At 45.9% G+C, this 25,647-nt stretch overlaps 1 protein-coding gene across 4 annotated transcripts in view; it reads right to left on the bottom strand.

Moving 5' to 3' along the window:
* The window catches only part of RXRG (retinoid X receptor gamma), a 110,602-nt gene that overhangs the window by 41,340 nt on the left and 43,615 nt on the right, over positions 1-25,647 (bottom strand). Inside the window, exon 1 of one of the 4 annotated variants that reach the window (XM_074960939.1) lies at positions 14,482-14,756. The exons of the other annotated variants lie outside the window; for them this stretch is intronic. Coding sequence (XP_074817040.1) covers positions 14,482-14,530 — 49 coding nt within the window. The 5' untranslated portion in view covers positions 14,531-14,756. Of the gene's footprint in view, positions 1-14,481; positions 14,757-25,647 lie in introns of those variants that run through there. 4 annotated transcript variants of the gene reach the window in all.

The following is a 25,647-nucleotide window of genomic DNA, read 5'->3' as shown; positions in this document are numbered from 1 at the left end:
CGACACGGCTACAACTACACTGCAAATGGTTTGGCTGTGTCAGGCAAGACATTGTCAGTGAAGAAACTGGACTAAGCAAGCACTCCCAGTTGTCTACATGGCTAGAGAATATCACTGCTGGTTGGTCAAAAGGAAAATGATGGGGGTCAACCACACGTGAGAGGGCTCTAGACACTGAGCAAGGAACTACCCTTCACGGAACTTTGTGGCTGCTCAGACAAACTGCTGTGGAGCATACAGCAAAAAGGTAGGTTTGTTCGGACTCCAGCTGCGTTGTTTGAGTTACTGTTAATGCACAATGACTTACAGGAATCTGAAGAACAGATGGCTCAAGGAACTACCCCTGGCACCCAAGACCCTCTGACTCACTGATTCTCATCAGCATGGGGTTAGCAGCAACCAAAAGCTGCTGCTATCTATTAGCCTCTTCAGTGGCACCACACTGAAGCATGGGGATGAGATCCTGACCCCACTGAAGTCAATGGGAGTTTTGCCCAGTCACAAATGAATAGAGTAGTCTCACACTTAGGAGTCAGGGGCATGCCTAAGATCCAGTGCCAGCAATGCCGCTGACTCACTGTGACACCCAGGGCAAGTCACTTCACCTCCCTGTGCCTCAGCTTCCTCATCCATAAAATGGAGACAATACTCCTGAGGTGTTAGGCTTTAGCATCTGTAAGGTGCTTTAAGATTCTCAAGTGAAAATGTCATACTTTGTATCACAGTAAGGCCTAGAGGCCACAATCAAGATCAGGGCCCCACCCTGCTAGGGGCTGTACAGACATGTGGTAGGAGACAGCCCCTGCTCCTAAGAACTGAAAGTCTAAACAGACACAGGAGGCAGTATTGCCACCATTTTACAAACAAGGAGCTGAGGCACAGAGCGACTAAATGACTTACCCAAGATCACACAACAAGTGGGTGGCAGAACCAGGAATTGAACCTAAGTCTCCAGCATCGCAGACCAACCATCTTGCTATGCAAGTGTGGCATGTATAGCATTGTTATAGTGGCAGTCACTAGATGGCACTGTAACACATAGTTTTACACGTTCTTTTTGTTAGCAGGCAAGCAGTGTACTTTCTTTGACAAAACACTGTAGTTGGTTTGCTGATGTTGTTGCTTTGGGGGAGCTGTTGCAAACAGCAAGAGTGTTTGTCATTAGCTTTAACCTCTCTTGCTAGAGTCAATTTTTGGTGCAGATTTCTTTGCTGGGACCTGAGCAGTGGGGTTTGGGTGAGAATCCTGAACAAGGGGATGGCCTGTGTGCAGTTTGTGACCACCCCTCTTCCAGGACAGGTGTATATAGCGTAAATAAAACAAATTACACTAGCAAAGTACTCAGGCTCCACACCCCTGATTTCTCCAACAGGAAACTGATCAACAAGGGCCTGATACTTGTAACAGCTCTGCAGAGGGACAGCAGAATTATTCTTATCCTTCAGTTAGCAAGGAGAAAATTTCAGCCTAGAGGGGATGGGGAGAGTCAAGTAGCCCAGGAAGAAGATGACCTGCTGTAGAGATTATGATGTTATTGTGGAGGTGAACGGACACTAAATCCAAGGGAAAAAAATCTTCTGCACCAACAGCAACCTGGGGGGATTGAAATCTCAGCCTCTCTCAGCAACTTTGGTACAACACGACATTTAAAACAGGCTACCATGGTCCCAGAGTCTGTCCGTCAGGTAATGAAACATGACAAGTGAATCCTGGAAATTCCTCCCAACTGCAATGTATCAGTGTGAAGGGGAAGGGCGGGCTGTTCACTGAGCAAAACAAGAATCCCAGCCCCACTGCCATTTCAGGGAGGGGAAAGAGCTCAGATCTACCTGCCCCAGCTCTCACCCTCCTACAGGAAAGCCTGGCTCAATTTTCATATTTACCGGACTCCAGATTAGATTTGCAGCCAGGCACCAAACATAAGGCCTGATTTTCCCCTGACGCATGTTGGTTTCAGGCTGGTATAACTCTGCTGACTTCAGTGGGGTGCCTCCTGATTCACACCAGTATCAAAAAGAGCTGAACTGAGCCCGTATCCTTCTGTAGCATTTATTAGCTCAGGAATGGCTGGACACAAGTTACAAGAGCAATACAATGACGTTAACTCTTTAGCATCTGAATACTCTGCAGGAACACAGCCAGGTATTGCCATACTGGAAGAGACCACGGATATCCTGGTATCCTGTCTCTGGCAGTGGCCGATACCTGATGAAGGAGAGCCAGCCTCCTAGCCAACGGTGCAATAGTGCACAAAATTTCTTCCCATCTCCTGCAGAGATCAGTTGACACTCTGCAGCATGCAGTCTGGTGACCCTGTCTGAGCATGGATAACTACAAATGTGGTTAGCACGAGCATAAAAGTATCTAGCCCTTTGTAAATGCAGCTCCAATAAGTTCCAGATTCAGGACTGGGTCTGTTTGCGTATTTATTTTCAGTCATTGATCACTGTTTAAATGCTGAAGTTAAAGGGAAGCGTTGAGTGAGTGCTTTGCCTGTCTTGGCAATTACAGCACATTTGTCTGCCTCAGACAGCAACAGTTGGTTTTGAAATTCATGTGTAGATTAAATACATTGCTACAGCAAAAAGAGAGGGGCTAGGGGAGGAGATTAGCAATGGCTAAAATCTGCCCTACTGGCAGAAAAATACCTGACAGGAAAGCCAATAAATACTTGATTTTAAACATTTTAATAACATTACAGCTTAAGGCCATCATGACCTATGGTACCACGTTTACCAGCCAGCTGCTGAGACACAGAAAGAGGACAAAAAGCTTTGAATCTCAGGTTTTGTCAGGAAGGGAGGGGGCGGGTTTAGCTATTGGTGTAGCGCTGGTGCACCCATGTAAACTGTTTGAAACCGATTTAGGCTGCACCAGTGCAAGTCACAATTTACACCAGTGCACTCTACGCTGGCAGTTTGCTGTGACATGGGTGTGCTACACAGGTGAGTAATCCTCCATATGGACAAAGCCCAGAAGCAAAGGTGTCCAAACTCAGTGAGCTAAAAGAGCAGCCCTTATTCACAAGCCACGTTTCACCCATCAGAGGGCAGTCACATGTGCATACTCACTCACACAAATATCAAACCACCATGCACCAAAACAAGCATATAATGCAGGGACCAGAGTTATAACTGATTAAACTGGCCAGGTTTGCAAACCTGCCTGCTTCTTGATATGTGTAAAAATATCAGATGCCTCCCTCTCAGCCACTGAGTTTGTAAATTCTAATCCTTGTTGTCGTCTAGGGACCAGAAACATAAATGGGGATCGCTTCCCAGGCACCTTCAAAGGAGTGAAGCTGCTAAAGGAGACAGATTCAGTCAAATACACAGGCATATGCATGTGTGTGCTCAGGGATTCAAAAGTACATGTAAGTGTGAGGGTCTCGCTATAAGTGCATGTCAATGTGTGAGTGGGAGATGGTATGTCTTCTCTATCCCACAAGAGTCTATAGTAAATGGAAAACTAGGGAAATTACAGCACTAAAAGTGACAAGTCAATGAAAGCTGAGCACCTGAGCGGAGAAACAAGGCTTTTTAGTCAGGCTGTTGTTGTCAAGTTTGCTTTTGATAATGTCTATTTAACTCCAATACCTAATGTACTCTTGGGAGAAAGGATGGCTGTGTTAAAGATTCGACTGTCCCTTCAATTAAGGTGTAAAAACCCATAAGAAACATCTCTGAGACTTTCTAGAAATCCACCAGTAGGGATGACCAGATTTGCCGGTCCTGATATTTATAAGGATCTTTTCGGGCTTTCTTTATGTATCATAATGAAGCAAAAAGGGCATGAGCTCTTTTTAAAAAATCATTTGTAGGTTGCTTTTAAGAGACTATATATCGTGGAAATAGTTAATTTCTATGGAGAAAGAGATCCAAGACTTTGTTTCCCAAGACAACTGTGCCTTGTCAGACATATACATAGAAAATATTTACAGTAGGTGCCCGATTCTCAAAGGACCAGAAAATCCTCAGAAAATCCTCGGAGGTGTGCACAGAAGAACATAGTGGAAAGGCCAAAACAATAAGAGAGAGCTTCTCAGACGCAGGAAGTGTGGGAACCTTCTACTGAGTCTATTGCTTGACAGACATCCACCCTTATGGGAAAGTCTTGGAGAAAAAATAACCAGGATAAAACCAATAGGGTGCTATCAAAATGTAACAGAGTTCTATTGAAAGGACTCTGAAAGCTAACTGCAATCCAAGAGGAGTTTTGCCATGGGCCTCAAAATGGCCAGGATTTCATCCAGAGAAATGAACAGAAAACAAGACATTTTCTACAGGTTTTTATAGCCATCCAACAAAATTCTATAGAAGAGAGAAAATTCTCTATTAAATTCTACAGGATGGTTTAAAAACAATCCTATAGAAAGGTTTTCTACACAATCCTACAGGATTGTGTAGAAACAATCCTATAGAAAGGTTTTCTACACAATCCTACAGGATTGTTTTCTACACAATCCTACAGGACTAAGGGCAGCATCAATCTCTATGTATCAGCTCTACTATTCAATAAATAACGCATACTTCCCATGACAGATGACCATCGCAGGGGGAAAGCGATGTTATACAGCACCTTCTTTCACACACACCCTGGAAATCTGAGTAGATCGTGCAATGGTTAGAAAAAATAAATAAAATAAGCTTGAGGAAAGGAAGACAGTTTCCCCAGGTGGTCGTGCCTGTTTGAGTTGTGGAAATATCTGCACTCTCTTTTGGCACTAGTAGAAGTAAAACATGGTGCACTATTGTGACAAGAATATAGAGGAGCTCACAGCAGATCTTATGTGTTCCCAGCTCCTTCTCTGCTGGGTTTCCCAGCTCAAACCATGCTAACCCCATTCGCTGAGTTGCCCCTGTATTTTGCCATCTTCCTCTGCTCAGGCCAGAATTCCTCTCATTTCCCATTGTGTTCCTTTCTCCAGGCTCAGATCTGCACTGTCCCATCAAAAAGACCTGGTCCCCTCCAGCCCATTCCACTCTAAAGTTCAGATCCACTTTGCAGCATCACAGAAACTGCCCTACTCAGCCACGTCTCTCCAGCACTCTGGGGGTGTCTACACTGCAGCTGGGCGCGTGCCTCACATCACGGGTAGCTGGAGTTGTGCTAGCATCACTCAAGCCAGCAGTGCGGACACAGCATCTCCAGCCATGATGCAGGCTATACCACAAAAGCAGCCATGCAGCCAATCAGAACGATCAGCGAATCAAGGATTTCCTCTCTTCCTTCCCTGGTTTCCTCAGTCCCAAAGGTCTCCTCTCCCTGACGCTATACAGTAGCTGCCTTTTATTCATTGGCTGAAGTGGGTGGAGAATAAAATTCAGGAATCCTGCGGGCAGCAGTAACACATTTGGGCTTCGTCCCAGAAAAATGGAGGAGGCTGAGCCCGCCTGTGAATTATAGTGCAGTGCCAGCTCTGCTGGAGTTCAGGTTGAGCATCGCTTTTTGTAAAGGTCGCCCGTTCTAAGCACTCTAAAGTCCACATTCTTACTGGGACGGTCTTGAAATTTGCTGTGCCTCATGTTGGTGCAGAGTAGGAATAGCAGACCAAGTTTGGGGTAATTTAAGCAGCAGGCTCCCAAGAAACAGCCCTCTCCCCAAATCAGCTGTTTACAAAATCACCTGGCTCTTCTATTTATTTATTTATTTATTGCCTGCGCCAGGGGCACAAACAGTGGCGCAAATTTTTCCCGAATTTGATTCCAATTGAGGATTGATCTCAGCCAGTGCATGGCACCCACTGCCCTTTTGGGAAAGCAATACTGGAAAAGTCAAAGGGTAAAGACTGTAACTCCAAGTTGGCATGAGCTGAACCGATGCACCTAGACGACTGAAATGCTCCTGTGCAGCAGGACTGGGCTCTCTTGAAGCCAGAGGCTTTGCAGGCAGTCTGTTGTGTCAGTAACTGTGTGGCTCAAGGTGACATCCTGAAGGGCGTGAACCTGAGCTGACATTTTGAGCACTGCCCTCGACGGTTTTCAGATGACGTGTGCTATGCCCATCCTCCACCCCCATTCTGCTGGGGCTCCCTTTGGAAGTCAATGGGGGTTTGGGCATTGACTTCAATGGGGCCCAGCTTCTACCCAGGATATTTAATGGTGCAGTGTTCTTATCAAGATAGAGGAATTCCTTACCAACTACATCCTCAGGGAACGAAAGCAAAACAATCAAGGTCGAGTGCCCTCTTGGCTACCACTGCACTGTATGGGGGCAGCAATTTCCCACGCAAAAAAGTGGAACTCAGTGATTTTAAGGCCAGAGGGGACTGCTCTGATCATTTAGTAAGACCTCTTCCAGAGAACCTCACTTAGCAACTCCTGCAACAGGCCCATACCTTCTGGTTGGGTGGGACCATCTTTTCCAGAAAGAACTCCAGTCTTGATTTAAAGACTTCACACATGCTCGCGAGTCTACCATCCCTGGGTAAATCATTTGAATGGTTAATTACTCCATTGCACCTTATTTCCATTCTGAATCTGTCCGGCCACTGCTTCTTGTTATGTCCTGGCCTGCTAGATACAAGAGGCCTCCACCGTCCTGTTGCAAGTGTGTGGCCACCACCACTGCAAGCTGCAGAGACCAGAGAATTCTTGTCCTTCTGTTCCAAACACTACAACCCTCTAGCGCACAAGGTACAAGAGAATCTCTCCTGTGGCTGTAGCATTTGAACGTATATCTATGGCCACTGGAGGTATAAGCTATGGAAATCCCATGTTAAAACACTGATTTTTTGAGAGACTTTTATTGGCACCTCCAGCACCACAGCGCCCCCTTCTGAATCGTTCGCAGCACCGCTGCTTGCGGCGCCTGGGTTTTCCTGGGAGTTTTCCTAGTCAAAGATTGACCTGGCCTAACCCTATTTAACTTGGGAGAGCTGACAAGATTTCAGCCTGAGGCAGCATGGCTGCAGGCCAAGCTAGATGAGTACTTATAAAGGGGACTTTGTGGCAAAGCCAAATAGTTTTCATCTCCGAGTGAGTATGCCAACGAGCATTAGCGGCAAATGAGACAGCCACTGCAGCACCCCCTGGAGCCATATTCTTTATCACATGTATCCTTTTAACAAATAAAAACGTGTACGTTTCAAAACCTTTTCAGATCCTCCCAGCCTATACAGCGAGAATGGATGAGTCCACGGAACATCCTTATTGCATGTGACAACACTTTGTGTCTAGGAGGACATGTTGCAGCGGGACAGCTAATGGAGCGACCCAAGTGGCTGATGATTCTTTGAGGCGTTGTTTGCAAATAAGGCAAGTTCCCATGATATTGCAGGGAACAGTGTGATAAGAGCCCCTGAGGCTGTACCAGGTCGCTGAAGTAGAAAAAAAACTGTTTGTTACCAAGCTCAACAATGGACATGTTTCTTCTGGGTTTTAGCTGGGCTTCAGTGATTCCACAGTGAAACCCTAGAGCATCCACCAAATCAATCCTCAGGTCTTCCCTGAGGCAGGGAAATCTGTCCCTCCCCAGACAGAGTTCAAGGAAATGCCACAAATTGGAACATCTCCTCTCCTCTGTGTGGGTTATTCCCACTTAGAGAAGAATGGGCCCCCAGTATCTTTGGTTGAGAGAAATTAGGGCAATCAACTGTCACGTCTTGGCTCCTGCAATGGTCAGGAAGGACTTCACACCTCCCCCTGTATCTTTACTAACTGAACTGCAAGTTTTCACAAACAGCTGCCTTAGACAAATCCTCCACATCAGCTGGCCAAAAAAAAGATCATAGATTAAGGGCTTTGGAGGAGGACAAAACCAACTGATAGGCCAGGAAATTATGGAAAGACAAAGGTGGTGGCTAGGACACACCTGGAGGAAAGAACCGAACAATATAACAAAGCTTGTTGGACTGGGCTCTCCAGAGCAAGAGTTGACAGGGTAGACCCAGAACAACTTGGAAACATACAACAGAAGCAGAAAGGAAACCTATCAAACTAGCTAGGGAAGAAGCTACGAGTAGGTCCATGCTTACGGTGGTGTGTAGGGTACAGACACGGCATGCCCATATAGCAGGGTATAAAGAGCAGTATAGACAGTGAGGCACAGCTTAGGCAAGTAGAGTAGAGCAGAAGGCCCCACAGGCCTGAACCCCCGGGTACATACTCTACACAGCTCTCTACCTGCCCAAGCAGTGCTCACCTCTGTGCTATTTTTAGCAGTATAGCGTCCTGCTGCCTCCTGGCTACCAGAACCTCTTACTGCCGCACGTAAGTACACACCATAGTGAGTTTGGATGCAATCTGACTTTCAGTGTGTCATGTAGCTACGTGAACCCTACACGCCACCACAAGCACAGACAAGGTCTAAGACAGCAGCAAGAAACCGGCAAAAAAAGGAAGGCCTGGGTGAAGGCCCGAGGATCTGCATGGAATAAAGCAAGTTTACCAGAGAATCTCAGCGTCCATTACCAATATCGACACATTCAGCCTCCCAACCCCCTGGTAGGCAAGTGTCACTATCCTCATCTCACAGGCAGGCAGCTAAGCTTCAGAGAGATGGGGCAGGCAAGAAGAGCTGAGGAGACATCCTGCAGAACTGAAGAAGAAGGGGATAACCTGGTGGGAAGGGGACATGCAGGGAGCAAAGGGGTTACCACTTTTGCTCCTCAGCCTTGGTCAGGAGACTCTGAAACTAGATGATAGGGGCCCTCAACTCATCACACACTGCTCCTGAGGGCAACGTCACTTAGAGGTTAAGGAGGGCCAACTACAACTCACCTACAACTGGTGGTGACGGGGTAGACAGACACCTCTGGCTTCCTGACTCCCCTGTCTGCCAGGTGGAGTTGCTGGGTTTTAGCCACCAGCTAGCATGGAAGTGGCCAGCCTTTGAGACCCCATTTTCTTGCCTGCTAGTCAACCAGCACCTTGCTGACTCTCAGCGCCTTCTCCCTACTCCAGTGAGAGGAGGGGGAGGAAGTGCTTAGCCTCTGGCAGGGCTACTGATGTAGCAGAAGCTGCAAAGAAGCTGACCCAGAGTGAGGGGTCTGGACAGGGAAGAGGAGTTGATGGACTGAAAGAGAGGACTGAGAGATGAGATGGGTATTGGCAGATTTTGGCAGACAGGAACTCACGGATTTGAGGCAGGCTGTATAGTAAGGCGTCTACTCCATAATGTATGCAGATTCTGCACAATCTGTGCAAATGGGATTGGTAAATGCTGTACACTGTTTCTGTCTTTTTCCTTTCCTAGGCAGATTGGAGGAAGATTAGACAGCCTCTGTGGGGTTCTATCCAACAGCATCAGATGCAGCAATTCGGACCACCACAGCTCTCTCTGCATTGCTCTCACCTGCCAGCTTTTGAACTAGCTACCTCTGGATGTACTTGCCCAAGCTGCCTCTGGAAATCAGCCATTAATGGAGATGTCCATCCACATATCCAGCCACCTCTTCACAGTCCCAATTTCCGGCAGGTTAGTTTTGAAAATCTGGCTCCTCATGGGACATGCTCACTATTGTCCTTCCATCTTTGATATTAATGTAAATATTTGTACGCTGAGCAGTTGTATGGTACTGACTGTCAGGGTGACCAGCAGCTACAAATAAGATCTAAAGTTTGGGGTTTAATAACAATAGATCCGATTTGACAGTGTTGCTATGGATTTTTTTCAGAAAGGACAGAACTGCCTGGGTTTAGCAAAGAGTGAAACAGAAGTTCAGGAGAGGACAACAGCACTACATAATTTCCATGATATCCTAGTTACACATGCCCTAAACATATCAGGATTACCTTCTTTTTCTGCAAAAAGAAAAGGAGTACTTGTGGCACCTTAGAGACTAACCAATTTATTTGACCATAAGCTTTCGTGAGCTACAGCTCACTTCATCGAAAGCTTATGCTCAAATAAATTGGTTAGTCTCTAAGGTGCCACAAGTACTCCTTTTCTTTTTGCGAATACAGACTAACACGGCTGTTACTCTGAAACCTTCTTTTTCTGCTTAGCCACTTTGCAATTAGCCAGAAAAAACTCTGCTTATGGCAGCCGAACGATTGTGTACGCTGCCTGGGAGAAAAGGTGTGCCAACTAACTCTGGATTACAAGTGGTTTGTAAGTGGCTATTTTATTATTAAACATAAAATGTTCACAATAAAATACCTAATAACAAATCATTCATAATATTTCACACTTGCAATGCATTTCACCTTTGAAGACATTGATTGATTTGCCTATGTATGTAGGTAAAAAATGACATTAAGACTAAGAGATTTCACGCCAGCAGGGACAATATAGTGATAATATAGTCTGACCTCCTGCATAACACAGGCTGTACAATTTCACCCAGTGATTCCTGCATCAACCCCAGGTTGAACTAGACCCTTTCTTTTAGAAAGGCCTCCAATCTTGAGTTAAAGATTACAAGCGATGAAGAATGCATCACATCGCTGGGTCAGCTGTTCCACTGGTTAATGACACTTGTTAAAAATGTGTGCCTTGCTAGTGTGAATGGAATACAGGTGATACTAAGGGTGAGAGTAAATATCAGTAACCAGAGGGTTAAAAAAAAAAAAACAACAGTACAGGGAGGTGGGAATTATCCCCAAAACAAGCATTAGTAACCCAGGGAATTCAGAGCCACAAGAAATCCAGCCACAAGAAATCCATGTTAAGTTCTGGAAATGGCCAATTAGGGCCCCCAAACCACTAGACCTTTGCCTTGTAGTGATACCGTGCAATCATGAGGACAACATTTTAGTGCTTGTGATCCCAGATTAAACCAATTTTTAAAAATAAATTAGGGTGGGGTTTTTTCATACGTTCTCCTGCATGGTGTCAGTACAGGTAGGGGATATGAGTGAGAGGAAGGGGCTAGTAGCAATGCCAAGGGCAATGCATGGAGATCAAAAACGTGCATGAGATCTAGAGGGAAAGAGGGTTGTGTGTTGCGGGGAGAACAACATTCCTGGAGGAGCCCTCAGAATGCAAAGACATCGGCACTTAGGCACTGGATTCCCTAGGCCCCCACTTCACATAACGCCAGTGCCCCATCAGAGCCCCCCTACCCTCTAGGCTCACATACATCCCTGCGTCCCCATCCCATCTCCCCACTGCATCCGACACACCTGCTTTATTCTTCCTCCATCCCCACAACACCCTCCTTGCTCCCGCAGTACCAGAAAGCAGCACTGTGGGGAGCCAAGAGGAGCGGGAAACAGCCATGTGGGGACACTGTGGGGGGGCACCTTTAAAGAGCTGCAACAATGGGGGTTGAACAATCTGCCAATAAGAACCCCTGAGACATCTACAGACCCCCTCACACCAATTCATTACGACTAATGGAAATGCAGCATGCAAATTAGCTAGGGAAGAAGGGCCGTGATTGATTCAGTAACCTCTCATGTCAAACTGCCCCCCCCCTTAATTTAAAGGAAAGTTTAGAGTTAACCATTATGTGCAAGTCCGATAGAATTTAATAAACAATAATAACTTACTAAAGCAATCCATATGTAACACATTGACCATGTGTGTTTGTATCCCTGTGCGGCTGATCCACAGCGGTTTGCAGCTTGGTCCAGCTAATCAACTTGGTCCCTTAGCTCAACTGATCGTAGTTGTTTCTGAAGAACTAGAGGGCCAAATTTTGATCTCTGCTGACGACCAGATCAGGGAGTCCTGACTTACAGATTCCTACAGCAGCAATATAATCCTCTTCTAAACGCTATTGGGTGATAACATTGGAGAGAGAGAATATTGTTTTCTAATAAAATCCTAAAGCCCTATTTAATTTCTATACTTCCCTATTGATTTCTTCCATATTAAATTCCATAGGGCTCTACCATAAGGGTGTGCAAAATATGTAGACTACAACAAACATTGCTGACAGATCCTAAAATTGCAGCTTTTACCATTCCCCTGCATGCACAAAGCCATTGCTTCCTCTTGCTCCTGAAGCCGAGACAGGGTTTTGGAGAACTTTGCTATGTGTGTTTAAATAAGCAGTATTGCCAGTTCTCACGATTTGATCACGCTTTGCAATATTTGATGTGTTTCTTAAAGCCCCAACTCCTGGAGTCATGTGAAAACATAAAAATCTCAGCTTTCATGATAAAAGTTTCTAATCTTCATAGTGGCAGAGAAAACCTTAAAAATATGGCTCAAATGGATCCTACATGTTCAAAAAAGGTAAATAAAAAGAACACCTAACGTATTGTTTCTTTAAAATCATCATTTTAAAGACTATCATGATTCTGGGGAGCCTGACTAATAGTTTTTGAGTGCTCAGGATTGGCAGTACAGAGTCAGACACAGTCTCCCATTCACAAATTGTCCCAGCAGCCATCCAAGCTCCTACCCAACCATCCGCTCACAGGCAGGGAGAATATGCTGTCAAACACCATGCACGGCTCATTGAGTATGCTCCAAAGTGAATTTGCAGTCACTTATAAAGCTTTCCATTCAATCCCCAACTCCCAAAAGCATTTATCTTTGAGTGGGTCTCTCTCCGTGTCAGTGCAGAATGCCTAACACATTGTGAGAGTGCTAGAATACAAAGAAATTAATGATTATTAATAATGATATTGAGTGCTGTCGGACCCACTGAGTTAAATTAAGGTGTTATAAAGGCCAATTTCTATTTGATCCTTCAACCACTGCTGAGTTGGCATCACAGTTTATTGTGCCTCAATTGACAGGCGCCTCTCAAAGAGGACAAACAGATGAGATAAACTGGTTTCAGACAATGCTACTGTTACTTTTTCCCTAAGGTATTGAGCTGTTGGTAGGGTGAAAAACACCATTATAATAAAAGCTGCATTGATCTTCGTGGGTGGAGCAAAAATATCTCTCTTCTTCCTCAAAAAATTTCATTCATACCTAAACCTCACAAACTATCACCCCAAACTTCTTAGGAGCAGAAACCAATACCCTGGTGGAACTCACTTCTGGAGTACGGCCCTAACCCACTTTAAACGTCAGCATTTGTTTTATTCATTTATTTGGCTGTGTCCCTGTTCAAAAACAAGAGTGTGGTTTTGGTTTTTTTTTTAAATAATGGGAAAAGTATGGGTCCCCCCTCCCACAACTCAGAAATGGATTTTATTCTGATTTTCCAAACAAATTTCCCCTTTCTGCCAAAACCAAATCATAGAAAAATTCAGACTGAAAGGGGAATGTTTTGGGCAAGTTAAGGGTGCGTGAAAACAAGGAGACATCATCATCAGCTAGTGTAAAGCCAAGTGTGAGAAATGCTAAATATAAATATTGTAAGAGCCAAATGAAAACTGCTCTAGAGCTTTGTATAATTGAACACAGTGGTCCCTAGCCCCCTAACCACCTCCCATTTAGCTGACGCCCTCCCCTATTTAACTCAGACACCTTTTCCCAATGTCTCTATGAAACTCAGATGCCAGGCTGAGAATCCATGGTTCAACATATCAGTACATTCAGCCCACTAATGACAATATCTTCAAAAGTGCCCAATATTTTTGGGCGCATGTCCAATTTGAGATGCCACTGATTTTTGTGGGTGTCACAAAAATACCCCCCCAAAATATTCATTCACGCATACACTTGAGTGCCCAATTTGAGTCACAATGGATCTGATCCATTATTGCTCTGCTCTATGTATGTCATTTACTCTAATGCAAAGCAGGTGTAACACACACATATACTGATATGGCAGCGTTTTATACCCACTCTGCACTAGTATAAGTGCCTGCACCAACTGCACAGCAAAAATGAATTGGGCCCATTGTGTCTTACGTTTGGCACCCACACTGAGCGGCTACAGCTGAAAGCTGTCCTTCATCTCCTTCACTCGCACTCAAAGAGTAACAAAAATGATCACCCTCAAGAAATTCAAAGCCTACAGTCCCTGCAAGAGTTCTGATTCCTGCAGCTCAGCGCTTCTCATTGGCATGCGGCATATCACGGTGCATCACAAATTATAACCAAAGTCCATTGCAGACGCCTGCCTTACTTCGCTTGAAGTCCCATTTTGCTACATTTGTCAAAGTGTCAGACTGTTATTTATCAGTGTCCAAGGGGTGGGGGCAGTTGTGCTGGACAGAAAAGAGAATGTTCTCTATGGGGTTTTTTAAGGAAAAACTGCTGTATTAAAATCATTTGTTTCCTCCAAAAACACAAACAGGTAAAGAAGTCCAGTTGGAAAGATAATTATGTGATATTATCCTATTGTTTTGATTAATATCCACCATTCACAGCACACACAAATAAGTACATGCATCTTTCAGATGTCTTGTCCAACCTATGCAAAACTTTAGAGAAAAAATCCTCTCTGGCTTGGATCAAACACACAAAATTTCTAGGCAGACTAGTTCAGTTGTGGTAAAGGTGATGGGGTTTATTATAATAAGAAGACAGTTTCACTCTCAAGCATGTAGAGACTGTTGTAAGGTTACAACGATCTAGCAGCTAGGTAAATGCTTTTCTAATTCCCATTCACATACTCTGGCAATTTAAACGGTCTGTCCGTCTAACCTAGAAGGCTAAGATTGCAAGTGCAAGTGCAATACTTACTGCCAAAGCCAGCAGGAAACTTAATGAAGTGAGGATAATTCCCATACATGTTTAATCTTCAGTTCATCCCTTTCTTTTTTTTAATACAACTGCCTCTCCTCCGACTTCAAAGATCCTTAATATTCAGCACGGTCTGGCAAGCTTGGGGCAGTGCTCTGTGATACCATGGAATCTCTGACAATGCTGGGGCAGCTGCCTCCTCGGGTCTATAAGAGATCCTCCAGATGAGAGACTTCATAGCATCTTCAAGACAGTAGCAGCTGCCGTCTGTAATTTGGCATACTGTTGTGCTACTGCTTTCCGATTGAGCTCAGGGCTGGGCTTCCGCACTCAGCTGTTACAGCTCCCTGAAAATTCACACTGCACTACCCTGGTGGCATAATCTACCAGCTAAGAGAACAATCGATGTATGACAGCACTGGTATAGGTCAGAAATTCAAGGGGAGGGGGACGGAAATTGTTTGGGGGGTTGTGGTTTTTTGCACCAATAAAAATGTGATGCAGGTTATTGTAACTACTATTATTATTATTTATTTACAGTAGCGCCCGCTGTGTGGAAGATGCTTTCAGAACACTCGGGAAGGAACAATCCCTGCTTTAACGAGATTGCATTCTGCAGACAGACGGACAGATAAGCCTACACAGGTTAGGGGATGGGGAATAATGCATTTCCTCCCCCAAAATTTCAAACAGTTTGATACATATAGAATTATAACTGTGACAGGGAAACGGTCACACTCATGGCATCGGAAATTAAAGTTCATACAGTCCATCCATCCATTGGGTGCCCATCATAATGGCCTCAAAGCGCTAGACACTAGAATGCTACAATTTGGTTTTAAGTAGCACCATAAGGGTTTTCAAACAGGTTTTACAAAGCAATTGCTATTTATTTCGGATGGGGTTTTCATAGGGCCTAACGATGTTAGGAATCCAACTCCCACTGAAATTCAATGGAATTTGGGTGGGTAACTCCTTTACGCCCCTTTGAGAACCCTGGCATTGTTTATTTGCAATCAGTGGCTCCGACACTGTGCAAAGCTCTGCCCATTCACAGACCCTGCCTCAACGTGCTTACAATCTAAGAAGCCAAGCAACACAGAAAGGGTGAGGGGTGCAATATTTATACCTAGAGCACTACCAAATTCATGGTCCATTTGAGTCAATTTCAGCGTCACGGGATTTTAAAAATCATAAATTTCATGATTTCAGCCATTTAAATCTGAAATTTCACAGTGTTGTAATAGTAGGGATCCTGATGCAAAAAGGAGTTGGGGGGGGGGGTTGTGATACTGCTACCCTTACTTCTGCGCTGCTGCTGGCAACAGCACTGCCTTCAGAGCTGGGCAGCTGGAGGGTGGTGGCTGCTGGCCAGGAGCCCAGCTCTGAAGGCAGAGCCACCGCCAGCAGCAGCTCAGAAGTAAGGATGGCACGGTATGGTATTGCCACCTTTACTTCTGTGCTGCTGCTGGTAAGCCACTGCTCTCCAGCCACCCAGCTCTGAAAGCAGCAGTGCAGAAGTAAGGGTGGCAATACCATGACCCCCCTAAAATAACCTTACAACTCCCTTTTGGGTCAGGACCCCCCCCCCCCCCGTTTGAGAAACGATAGTCTCCCCCATGAAATCTGTATAGTATGGGTAAAAGTACACAAAAGACCAGATTTCACAGTCCGTGACACGTTTTTCATGGCCGTGAATTTGGTAGGGCACTATTTATACACATTATACTGCGTGTGTTAAGTCCATATCTGCTACACCCAACTGCCCCTTAGCTTAGCCATTTCCGATTTCTAGTAGGCATCCCAGCGGAGGGTGCTGAAGACGGGATCTGAAGGAGGAGGTGGTAGTAGAAGCAGCAGATGAGCGAGCAGTCACGGCTGGCAGAGTGGAGCTGGCCAGGGTGATGTGTTAGGAGACATAAGTAAGGAGGGATAGAGCTGTGGAGGGCTGTGAAGGCAAAGGAAGGAAGTTGGAATTTGGGGCAATGATACAGGAAAGTGCCAGTGGAGGGATTCAAAGACAGGGTAGGGGTGGCGTGTGAACTGGCCAGAGTGATGGGATAGGAAGGGGATCTTAGCTGTGGTGCGAATGAACTAGAAATGGGGTGGGTGAGGAGCAGGCCAGAGGGGAGAAGGGCTGGATATGATGAGGAAGTTGAGAAGAGGTTGGGCAAGTGTTTTAACTATATGGCTAAGAGGAAAAGCTCGGATGCTGGGACTATTATAGAAGCAGCAGCAGTAAGCTCTAAAGGTAGCTTGGACGCATGGGTCAAGCGAGGCGTCAAAGATGGCTCTCAGGCTATAGGGCTGAGTGATGGCAGAGTTGTCCGTAGTGGCAGGAACTGTGGGGGAGGGAAGAGGGCTTTGGATAATTCACTTCAGGACATGTTGCTAGCAAGAGATCCAACAGGTGTCAAAGACAGGCTGGGAGGCAGGATTGCACGGAGGGTGGGGAAGTAGATTTGTAGGGTTTCAATACAAGGATGGTAGCTAAAGCCGCAAGCAGATGAGATCACCCAAGAAATGGAAAGAAAAGAAAGAAAGGGGGGCCAAGAACAGAGCCTGGTGGGATAAATCAATGAGCAAATGGATTAAATCAAAGTTGCTTGACCTTTCAGGCATCATGGGCCATGCTGGCTACTTGCCAGCAGCCCTAGGGCTGCAACACAGTTATAGATATATTCAGCTCATCAGTCTACATTTCCCTTCCCTAGAGAGTAAATGAACCACGTACAATAGAAAGGAACAAAAGGAGCCAGCTCCTCAGCTCGTTGACTTCAATGGCACAGCACTCCAGGAGTCCCTGGCTTCTCTTGCTCTTTGGATTCTAGAGATGGGCAGAACGGATCTAATTCTTATATGAAGGCTGAGATCCCCATGAGGGTATCCATGGCAGAGGGAGGGAGGCAAGGGGGTGCAGTGGACTAATGCACTGGCTTCTGATCACTGGTGGCCTTTGTTCAAGTCCTGACAAGGGAAGAGAGGTAATAGGATGCTAGCTATCGGGGGGATTTATAGGTGGGCTGAGGTACTGAGACAAGCTGACTCATGCGGGATACTTTAGTAGAACAGAACATAGGATGAGCGCAAGCGTTGATAGGGACATGATGAATCTGGACCCACATACCTACTTCTAAAAGCAAGCGTAGTACAGGCGGGTCAGCAAACAGCTCTGTCCCCATGAGGGAAACCCATCTTTGGTCACATAGAGTTCCAAGCCAGGAGGGACCCCCAGCCAACCACCAGAAGAAGATCAAAGGATTAGAATCCTCAGGAGACTAAACTATGGTGAGTCACCGCCAGAGAAGAGGAGGGACTGAGGTGCAGCAGGGCCCGAGGCCCTGCAATGGCAGGGAATCCCGAGGCTCTCTGGTAGTCAGGAAGAAATGAACCCCACCAAACATGACACCCTTTGGCCAGCTCTGTAAGCAGCAGTGATGGGCACAGCCCTGGCTGACTGGAGAAGAGGTTGTTAAGTCACCAGATGGACAGAAAGAGGAAGAGAACAATGGGAGGGAAGGGAAACCTTGAGTGCCCTGGGTGCAGCTCACAGTCCAGTGCTATGGGTTCAGCCCATCAGGGCTCTGCCAGGAGCCAGGAGAGCTAGTAGCTACGCTGCTTGACCCTGCAGATTCTGTGCAGGGAGACTGCGGAAGAAGGAACATTTGACATGCAAGCAATAGTGAGGGAGAAGTTAATAATATGCAAGCTAGACTCGGGAAGACCTGGTGCTGTCAGCCCTGAGGCGTTCTGCAGGCAGGAGAAGGAAAGGTTACTCTTCACAGTTCTAGTTCTTCCACAGCCCGCAGACAGCCCCAGGCCCCAGTGTCTCCTTTAGCCTTAACGAGAGAGTTTAGAGAAACACTTTTTAAAAAAAAAACACTGGCATCCTGGCCCTGTCTACTCTGTGCATGGCAGCATCTATTGGTGTCTCTCTTTGGGTATCTGGCTGTGTGCGCGTTTCAGCAGGTATCAGCCAATGCCTGTACGTAACTGTGTGGGTCTGGAAGTGCAGGTGTGTCTGTGTTTGCAAGTGTGCCACTGTGTTGCAGAACAACAAAGGGCTACTGAGACGAGCATTTGGAGCAAAAGGTGTAGCTGAAGATAGAATCCGTGCAGAATACTAACCGTACTAAAGCTATTCTAACCGAGTGGAGTGTACGCTATGGAACAGAAAATCATATCCTGCACAGGTTCTATTGAATGCAAAAACATGTCATTCCAACATTAAATCTGAGAAAACACACACACACAGACAGAGAACATTTTTTAAAAATCAAGATTTTCAACAATACATTAGCAATCCCCTGGCCGCCTTTTACATCCTGTTTATTTTATTGTATGTATGTAGCAACATAAATGACAATATAATAAGGTTAGCTTTCAGCAGGGGGGGAAAACACTAGTATAGGCCTACTTAAGTGCTTTGCTGTATCAGGGCTACAAAGTGCCACTTGTGCAAAATTCAGACAAGTAAATGTTCAATATACCAGATGAGAGCATCTCTGTTTATACGACAGCATTATATTCTATCCCATTCAAAACAGAAACTAACATTGACCAGCATCAAGCTGCTCACAACAAAGGTCTTTCTCCTGAATGCCTATAGCTTGTAAAGCACCCAGGAACATGGATATGTCGTTATTCCATTTTAGCGCATACTGCTTTGCCTTGTCTCTACTGAATTTTATCTGCTATCATGAGGCACTATTTCCTAGCATGGTTCAGTGCCTTTGGAGTCCCTGCATCTTCTCCAGTTCTGACTAACATAACTGATGTTGGGTCATCAGTGAGGGTACAACTCTGTCATGGAGGTCATGGGTCTGCAAGTTCAGGCTTCAGCCCCGAGCGGCGGGGCTCGGGGAGGAAGCGCCACCTCCACCCCTTGACTCAATTGGCCACCCAGCCCGTGGGTCAGTGTCAATGGCTCCGCGTTACACTGGAATACTTTGTTAAATTGTTACACATTTGTTTGCTGCTGTAACCATACCCCGATTTTTTTACATTTTTACCACGACTGTTCTGTGAATTTTGCCTAGTTTTACTATGAAAAAATCGTCTCCATAGTCATCAGCAAATTTCGCTACCTTATTGCTCATCCTTTTGTCCACATCATTGACAAGTATCTTAAACACCACTGGTCCTAGTGAAGAACCTTAGGCACCCCCAGGGTTGTTATTCAGCATTTATCGCCGCTTTCCATGCTGAGCATTGACCCCATTCTCTGTCTGGTAAGTGCCAGTCCAGGCTTGTACAGAGGAAGCCTTCGTAGCAGACCAGCAAGTTCTACTTCTTTGGCAGCTTGGCCTCCAACTCTTTCCCTCTCCCAGCCTATTTCAATGGCTCTTTCTTACGAGGAGGGGCTAGGTAGAAGGAGACAGAGAGAGTTGTAGGCCAATTTGCCAAAGAAATGGCGGTTGAAGGTGGGGCTGGTTGAAAATCTTCCATCAAAACTTTATTTGCAAGAAATTTGGGTTTTTCAACTGAAACTATTTTTGGGGGGTGAAAAGCACCTGCTCTCTGAAAAATTTCCATTTTTCATCGAACCTGAACATCCAATTCTCAGCCAAAAAGCAAAAAATTTGGGTGTTCACTTGCTGAAAACAGAAACAAAGAAAAATTCGTTGGCGGGGAGGGGAGAGGGGGGAGAGGTTTCAACAAAAAAAGTCAACATTTTCCATGGGAAAACAACCAGCCAATCTGTTTTCCAACCAGCTCTACCTGAGAGTCTGCTCTAGAAGCAGGCGCTCCCTCTGCCAAAGCTGCTGTGGTTAGTCATCAGAGCGCAGCCTGCAGCTGACATGCCGTAGGAAATACATTAGATTGCCACTGATTTAGGGACCATTCAATTCCACCTACTGATCTCTGCACGAAACTGATCTAATGGGCAGGGGTGCAGCTAGCTACACCTGCCAATGTGCTGCCTGCTGCACCACTGGAAGGCTCCTAACCTCATGCTTTCTCCGGTACAAATGCCACCACCATCCTTCTGTCGGTGAGAGAATTTAACCTTGCTAAGGTCCAAGTTAATTTTGTACATCTGCCTGTGACTGGGAGAACTGGTTCTGGTTCTGTGTTAGAACTGGAAACGAGTATTCTGTGAAACTGGGAAGCATGTGAGGGCACTTGGCTACTGCCAAGTCTAGGCAGTGAACAGTGCAAGTCAAGGTTGGATTTTAACAGGATTTGAACAGCTGACTATGCTGATTTTTCGTGGTTGCCTTGCTTTGGAGCAGTCACATGAGATCTGTGCCGATTTTTAGTGCTCAAACTGATTTTTAGTGCTTATGTGAGACCTGGGCAACCTTAACTTTAAGTTAATGAAGCTTTAGTGGCGAATTACATTATTGACCAGCCATGAGCAAAGAGGCTGATCTAGCCAAGCCTTTCTTTCGCTCAGAGTCTGGAGAGAGAGAAGAAAACAAAACAACTCTGAGCTCCTTAAACAGGCTGAAGGACCAAAGTAGTAAGTGGATTACTTTATTGATTTTTAGTGGATCTAGGTTAGCATCTGTCTGCTCAGTTACACACATTCTCTTCCCCCCCCCGACAAAAGCTAGGGGAAATGCATCTCAAGATATTATTATATACGAAGGCCAATATTTTCAGTCTTTAGGGCTCAAAGCCGCCTGTCAGTTCATATTTAGGTACCAGTTAGTTCAATGGAAGCTGCAGAAGATCAGCCCCATGGAATAATCGGGCCACTTATTTAGGTGCTTGAGCAAGTTTGAACAGACTGGCCTACATCAGTCAGTGGAGGTTTTGAGAACTGCAGCGTGGGTGATCTAATCTAAATTGGCCTGACCTGCATTAAGTGCCCCGCTAACAACCCCAGCTGCCTTCCCCTGCTTTTCCTACCCCCCATGACAAAGGGATGTTAACGGGCCGTTTCACCTTGAGTGGTGCATTGAGATATGAGTTAACAACTTATGCTAGGTTTCAGAGTAGCAGCCGTGTTAGTCTGTATTCGCAAAAAGAAAAGGAGTACTTGTGGCACCTTAGAGACTAACCAATTTATTTGAGCATGAGCTTTCGTGAGCTACAGCTCACTTCATCGGATGCATAAAGTGGAAAATATAGTGAGGAGATTTATATACACACAGACCATGCAAAAATGGATGTTTACCATACACATTGTAAGGAGAGTGATCACTTAAGATGAGCTATTACCAGCAGGAGAGTGGGGCGGGGGGAGAGAAAACCTTTTGAAGTGATAATCAAGGTGGGCCATTTCCAGCACATTTCCAGGAGTTAACAAGAACGTCCGAGGAACAGTGGGGGAGGGGGGAGGGAAGGAATAAACAAGGGGAAATAGTTTTACTTAGTATAATGACTCAATCACTCCCAGTCTCTATTCAAGCCTAAGTTAATTGTATCCAATTTGCAAATTAATTCCAATTCAGCAGTCTCTCTTTGGAGTCTGTTTTCGAAGTTTTTTTGTTGAAGGATAGTCACTTTGAGATCAGAAATCAAGTGACCAGAGAGATTGAAGTATTCTCCGACTGGTTTATGAATGTTATAATTCTTGACATCTGATTTGTGTCCATTTATTCTTTTACGTAGAGACTGTCCAGTTTGGCCAATGTACATGGCAGAGGGGCATTGCTGGCACATGATGGCATATATCACATTGGTAGATGTGCAGGTGAATGAGCCTCTGATAGTGTGGCTTATGGGATTAGGCCCTATGATGGTGTCCCCTGAATAGATATGTGGACACAGTTGGCAACGGGCTTTGTTGCAAGGATAGGTTCCTGGGTTAGTGGTTCTGTTGTGTGGTTGCTGGTGAGTATTTGCTTCAGGTTGGGGGCTGTCTGTAGGCAAGGACTGGCCTGTCTCCCAAGATCTGTGAGAGTGATGGGTTGTCCTTCAGGATAGGTTGTAGATCCTTGATAATGCGTTGGAGAGGTTTTAGTTGGGGGCTTGTAGTTAGGAATAGCGGTCAGTAGGTTTCCGGTATAGGGTGGTGTTTATGTGACCATCGCTTATTAGCACCATAGTGTCCAGGAAGTGGATCTCTTGTGTGGACTGGTCCAGGCTGAGGTTGATGGTGGGATGGAAATTGTTGAAATCATGGTGGAATTCCTCAAGGGCTTCTTTTCCATGGGTCCAGATGATGAAGATGTCATCAATATAGTGCAAGTAGAGTAGGGGCATTAGGGGACGAGAGCTGAGGAAGCGTTGTTCTAAGTCAGCCATACTTATAAAAAGGTTTGTGCCCCGTTTTAGTGCCACCAGGAGTTCCTGGGCAATGCTCTGGAACTGCTCCCCATGAAGCCACTCAGGACTCTGGGGAAGTCTCCTTTCTGTGAGCAGCCTGTCTTCAGGAAACAAAGCTCACACAGCGTCCACCTTCCTGGGTCTGACCTCGGAGCATTCAGCATCCTCTGCCCCTCCGTGCGCTTCCCAAATGTTAAGTCAGCCATACTTATGCTAAACAATCTGTTCCACCTGCTGTTTAGCTGAGTACATTTCCCAGACCTGAAGAAGAGCTCTGGGTAAGCTGGAAAGCTTGTCTCTCTCCCCAACAGAAGTTGGTCCAATAAAAGATCTTACCTCCCCAACCTGGTTGTTCTGCATTAAATAACAAATACTCCAATATTCTGCAGAGATAGCCCCAAATACCATAGTGACACTTCTTGAAGCAACAGCACAAAGATCTATTGCTGCAGAATAGCGTCTGTTTTGTTCATTGGTTTGGTTTTTTTAGGAAGGAGGATGATGCAGGCTCCATCATCAACATCCAGGAAAAGCAAAACCAAAACACTGATCCCAACCTGCAGCCAGTGCAGCTTGCTGTTCCAGTCTTGTGGCCACAAGAGTCCACTGACTTCAAGAGGAGCAATGCTGATTAGCATCAGCTGAGGATCTATAAGAAATCTGGATCTGAAGTTCACAGCTCCGCCCCGTGTCTAGCTCCAATCCCAGGGGATGCTCAAGGACCCATCATTTTGAGGCGGATATAGTGTGTCTGATTCTCCACTCAACTCTACCAGCTGTAAGTCAGTGTAATTGAGTGGAACATTAGACCCAATGAGTTCCATGAAGTTTATCAAGCTGGGGGTCTTTGGGACAAGACCTTTAAAAACAGAGACAAATGTCCGATCCCACCACCTTGAAAGCTAGGGATTCAGATAAAGTGTCATCCGTATGCCGTCCAAGCTGGGTTTGGTTTTCCCAAAACCAAAATCTAATTAAGGAGTTTCTGAAGAATAGAAAAAAAATAAAAATCTGACCTCCCCATCTCATTAAAGACAGAGTGGTCCTGTGTGAGCTCATGGAGCTTTTCTAGTGCCTTTGTGAGAAATATCACATCTCATCAGTGGCTCTACCAGATTCATCATAAATGCAAATACCCTTCCAGGCAGCTGGCCAACGACAAGAGCCTTTGGGAGGAAATGTGGCATTGAACATATTGCTTATTTTTATAAGTGGGCTCTATGTTAGACAGTTATAGCAACCCCTCCCCCCATCACCCCTCACAATCTTTAACAGGTTTATCCTCCCAACACCCCTGTGATCCTCAATGTACAAATGGGGAACTGAGGCACACAGCAAGTAAGTGACGTATTCAAGATCACACAGGAAGCTGGGGTGGAGCAGGGAACTGAATCCCAGTCATCCAAGTCCCAGGCAGTGCGCTAACCACTGGGCAATCCTTCCCCTCACTCAACCTTGCTCTCTTTGTTCTTCTGTTGCTTTCCAATTCAGAGCTCACCCTGCTGCACCCTTGGGAGTGGGGAGAGGAAATTATCAAATCCAAAGCTGTAATTACTGCCCCCAGAAAGATGGGGGAGGAAAGGAAGCCAGCATGCCCCCCGCTCCTCAACCCCAGCTTGCCCTTTACCTCACCACTGCCTCATTCAGAGAGAGAACTGTTGACATCAAGCTAATGAAATTAACCCCACCAGCTAATACAATTACCAACCACAACATGTTCAAGCAACGGCATCACAAATACACCTGCAAACAAAGCCCCCCCTTCCTCCCAGTACCCTCAACCCACCTCCCTGTCCGCCTCCACCGCAAGCCCACACTCGGCTGGTAATCCTGCGACACAAAGCTCCTCCTGAGTACGCAGAGCGACGGACCCATAGAAGCACTGCAACAAAAACAAGGCCCAGGAGAGACCGTGGGCAGTTCCTACCTTGCAGAACACACCAGCCTGCGCAGGCAGAAGCAGACACTGAGGGGAGATAATTCCAAGTCCATTTAAACATCGGGGACCTTCAATTCCTCCCTTCATAATGAGGCCCTGGACACTAATCAGCGGTGTCACTGAATCCTCTTATGTCTGCCTAAGTACCTCCAGCAGCTTTACCCATTGTGTGTCCAGCTGCCAGGGAATTACCTACTCAATCAGACACAGTTGGTGGTAGGAGGTTATTTTGACACACACTCAGCTAAGGGACACCCTAGCTGTGGTTTGTTTTTTTTAACATCTCCATCTGAAGCCTCAGGGACATGCCACAGCTAGAAATGAGACACGGGGCAGGGAGGGCCGGGGCTCTGAGGTGGCACCAAGCATCCTTTCTCTTGGGTGCTTGGCTGGCTGGTTCTTGCTCACATGCTCAGGGTCTAACTGGTCGCTATGTGTGGAGCGGGGAAACGGATTTTCCCCCAGGTCAGATTGGCAGTGACCTTGGAAGGGGAGGGTTGCTTTCCTTGTAGCGTGTGGGTGTGGGTTGCTCTGGGTATCTTGCACTGAGGGCTTGTCTACACTTAAAATGCTACAGCAGCATAGCTGCTGTAGCATATGGATGAAGATACTATCTATGGCAACGGGAGGGGTCCTTGGGTCAGCGTAAATAATCCACCTCCTGGGAGAAGGTAGCTAGGTCAACAGGAGAATTCTCCTAGCGCTGTCTACACTGGGGGTTAGGTCGGTTTAACTGTGTTGCTTGGCAGTGTGGATTTTTCACACTCTTGAGCGATGTTGTTATACCAACCTAGTTTCCTTGCGTCATTCCTCTGCCATTGTGGTATGCCTCGGGCACTGGCACCCTTGGTCCTGCCTGTTCTCTGCCTGGGGCATGTAGTAGTCTAGTCTCCACGGTGCTGGAATACTTTAGTCTTAGAGTGTTGGGTTTAGTGTGTGGGTGCTGAGTGGTGCTAGTGGCCTGTGATACACAGGAGGTCAGACTAGATGATCTGGTGGTCCCTTCT

Source organism: Natator depressus, chromosome 8 (genome assembly GCF_965152275.1).
Source record: "Natator depressus isolate rNatDep1 chromosome 8, rNatDep2.hap1, whole genome shotgun sequence".
Taxonomy (NCBI): domain Eukaryota; kingdom Metazoa; phylum Chordata; order Testudines; family Cheloniidae; genus Natator; species Natator depressus.
The sequence above is the reverse complement of the archived record's forward strand: the minus strand, read 5'-3'. Positions and strand labels throughout refer to the sequence as shown.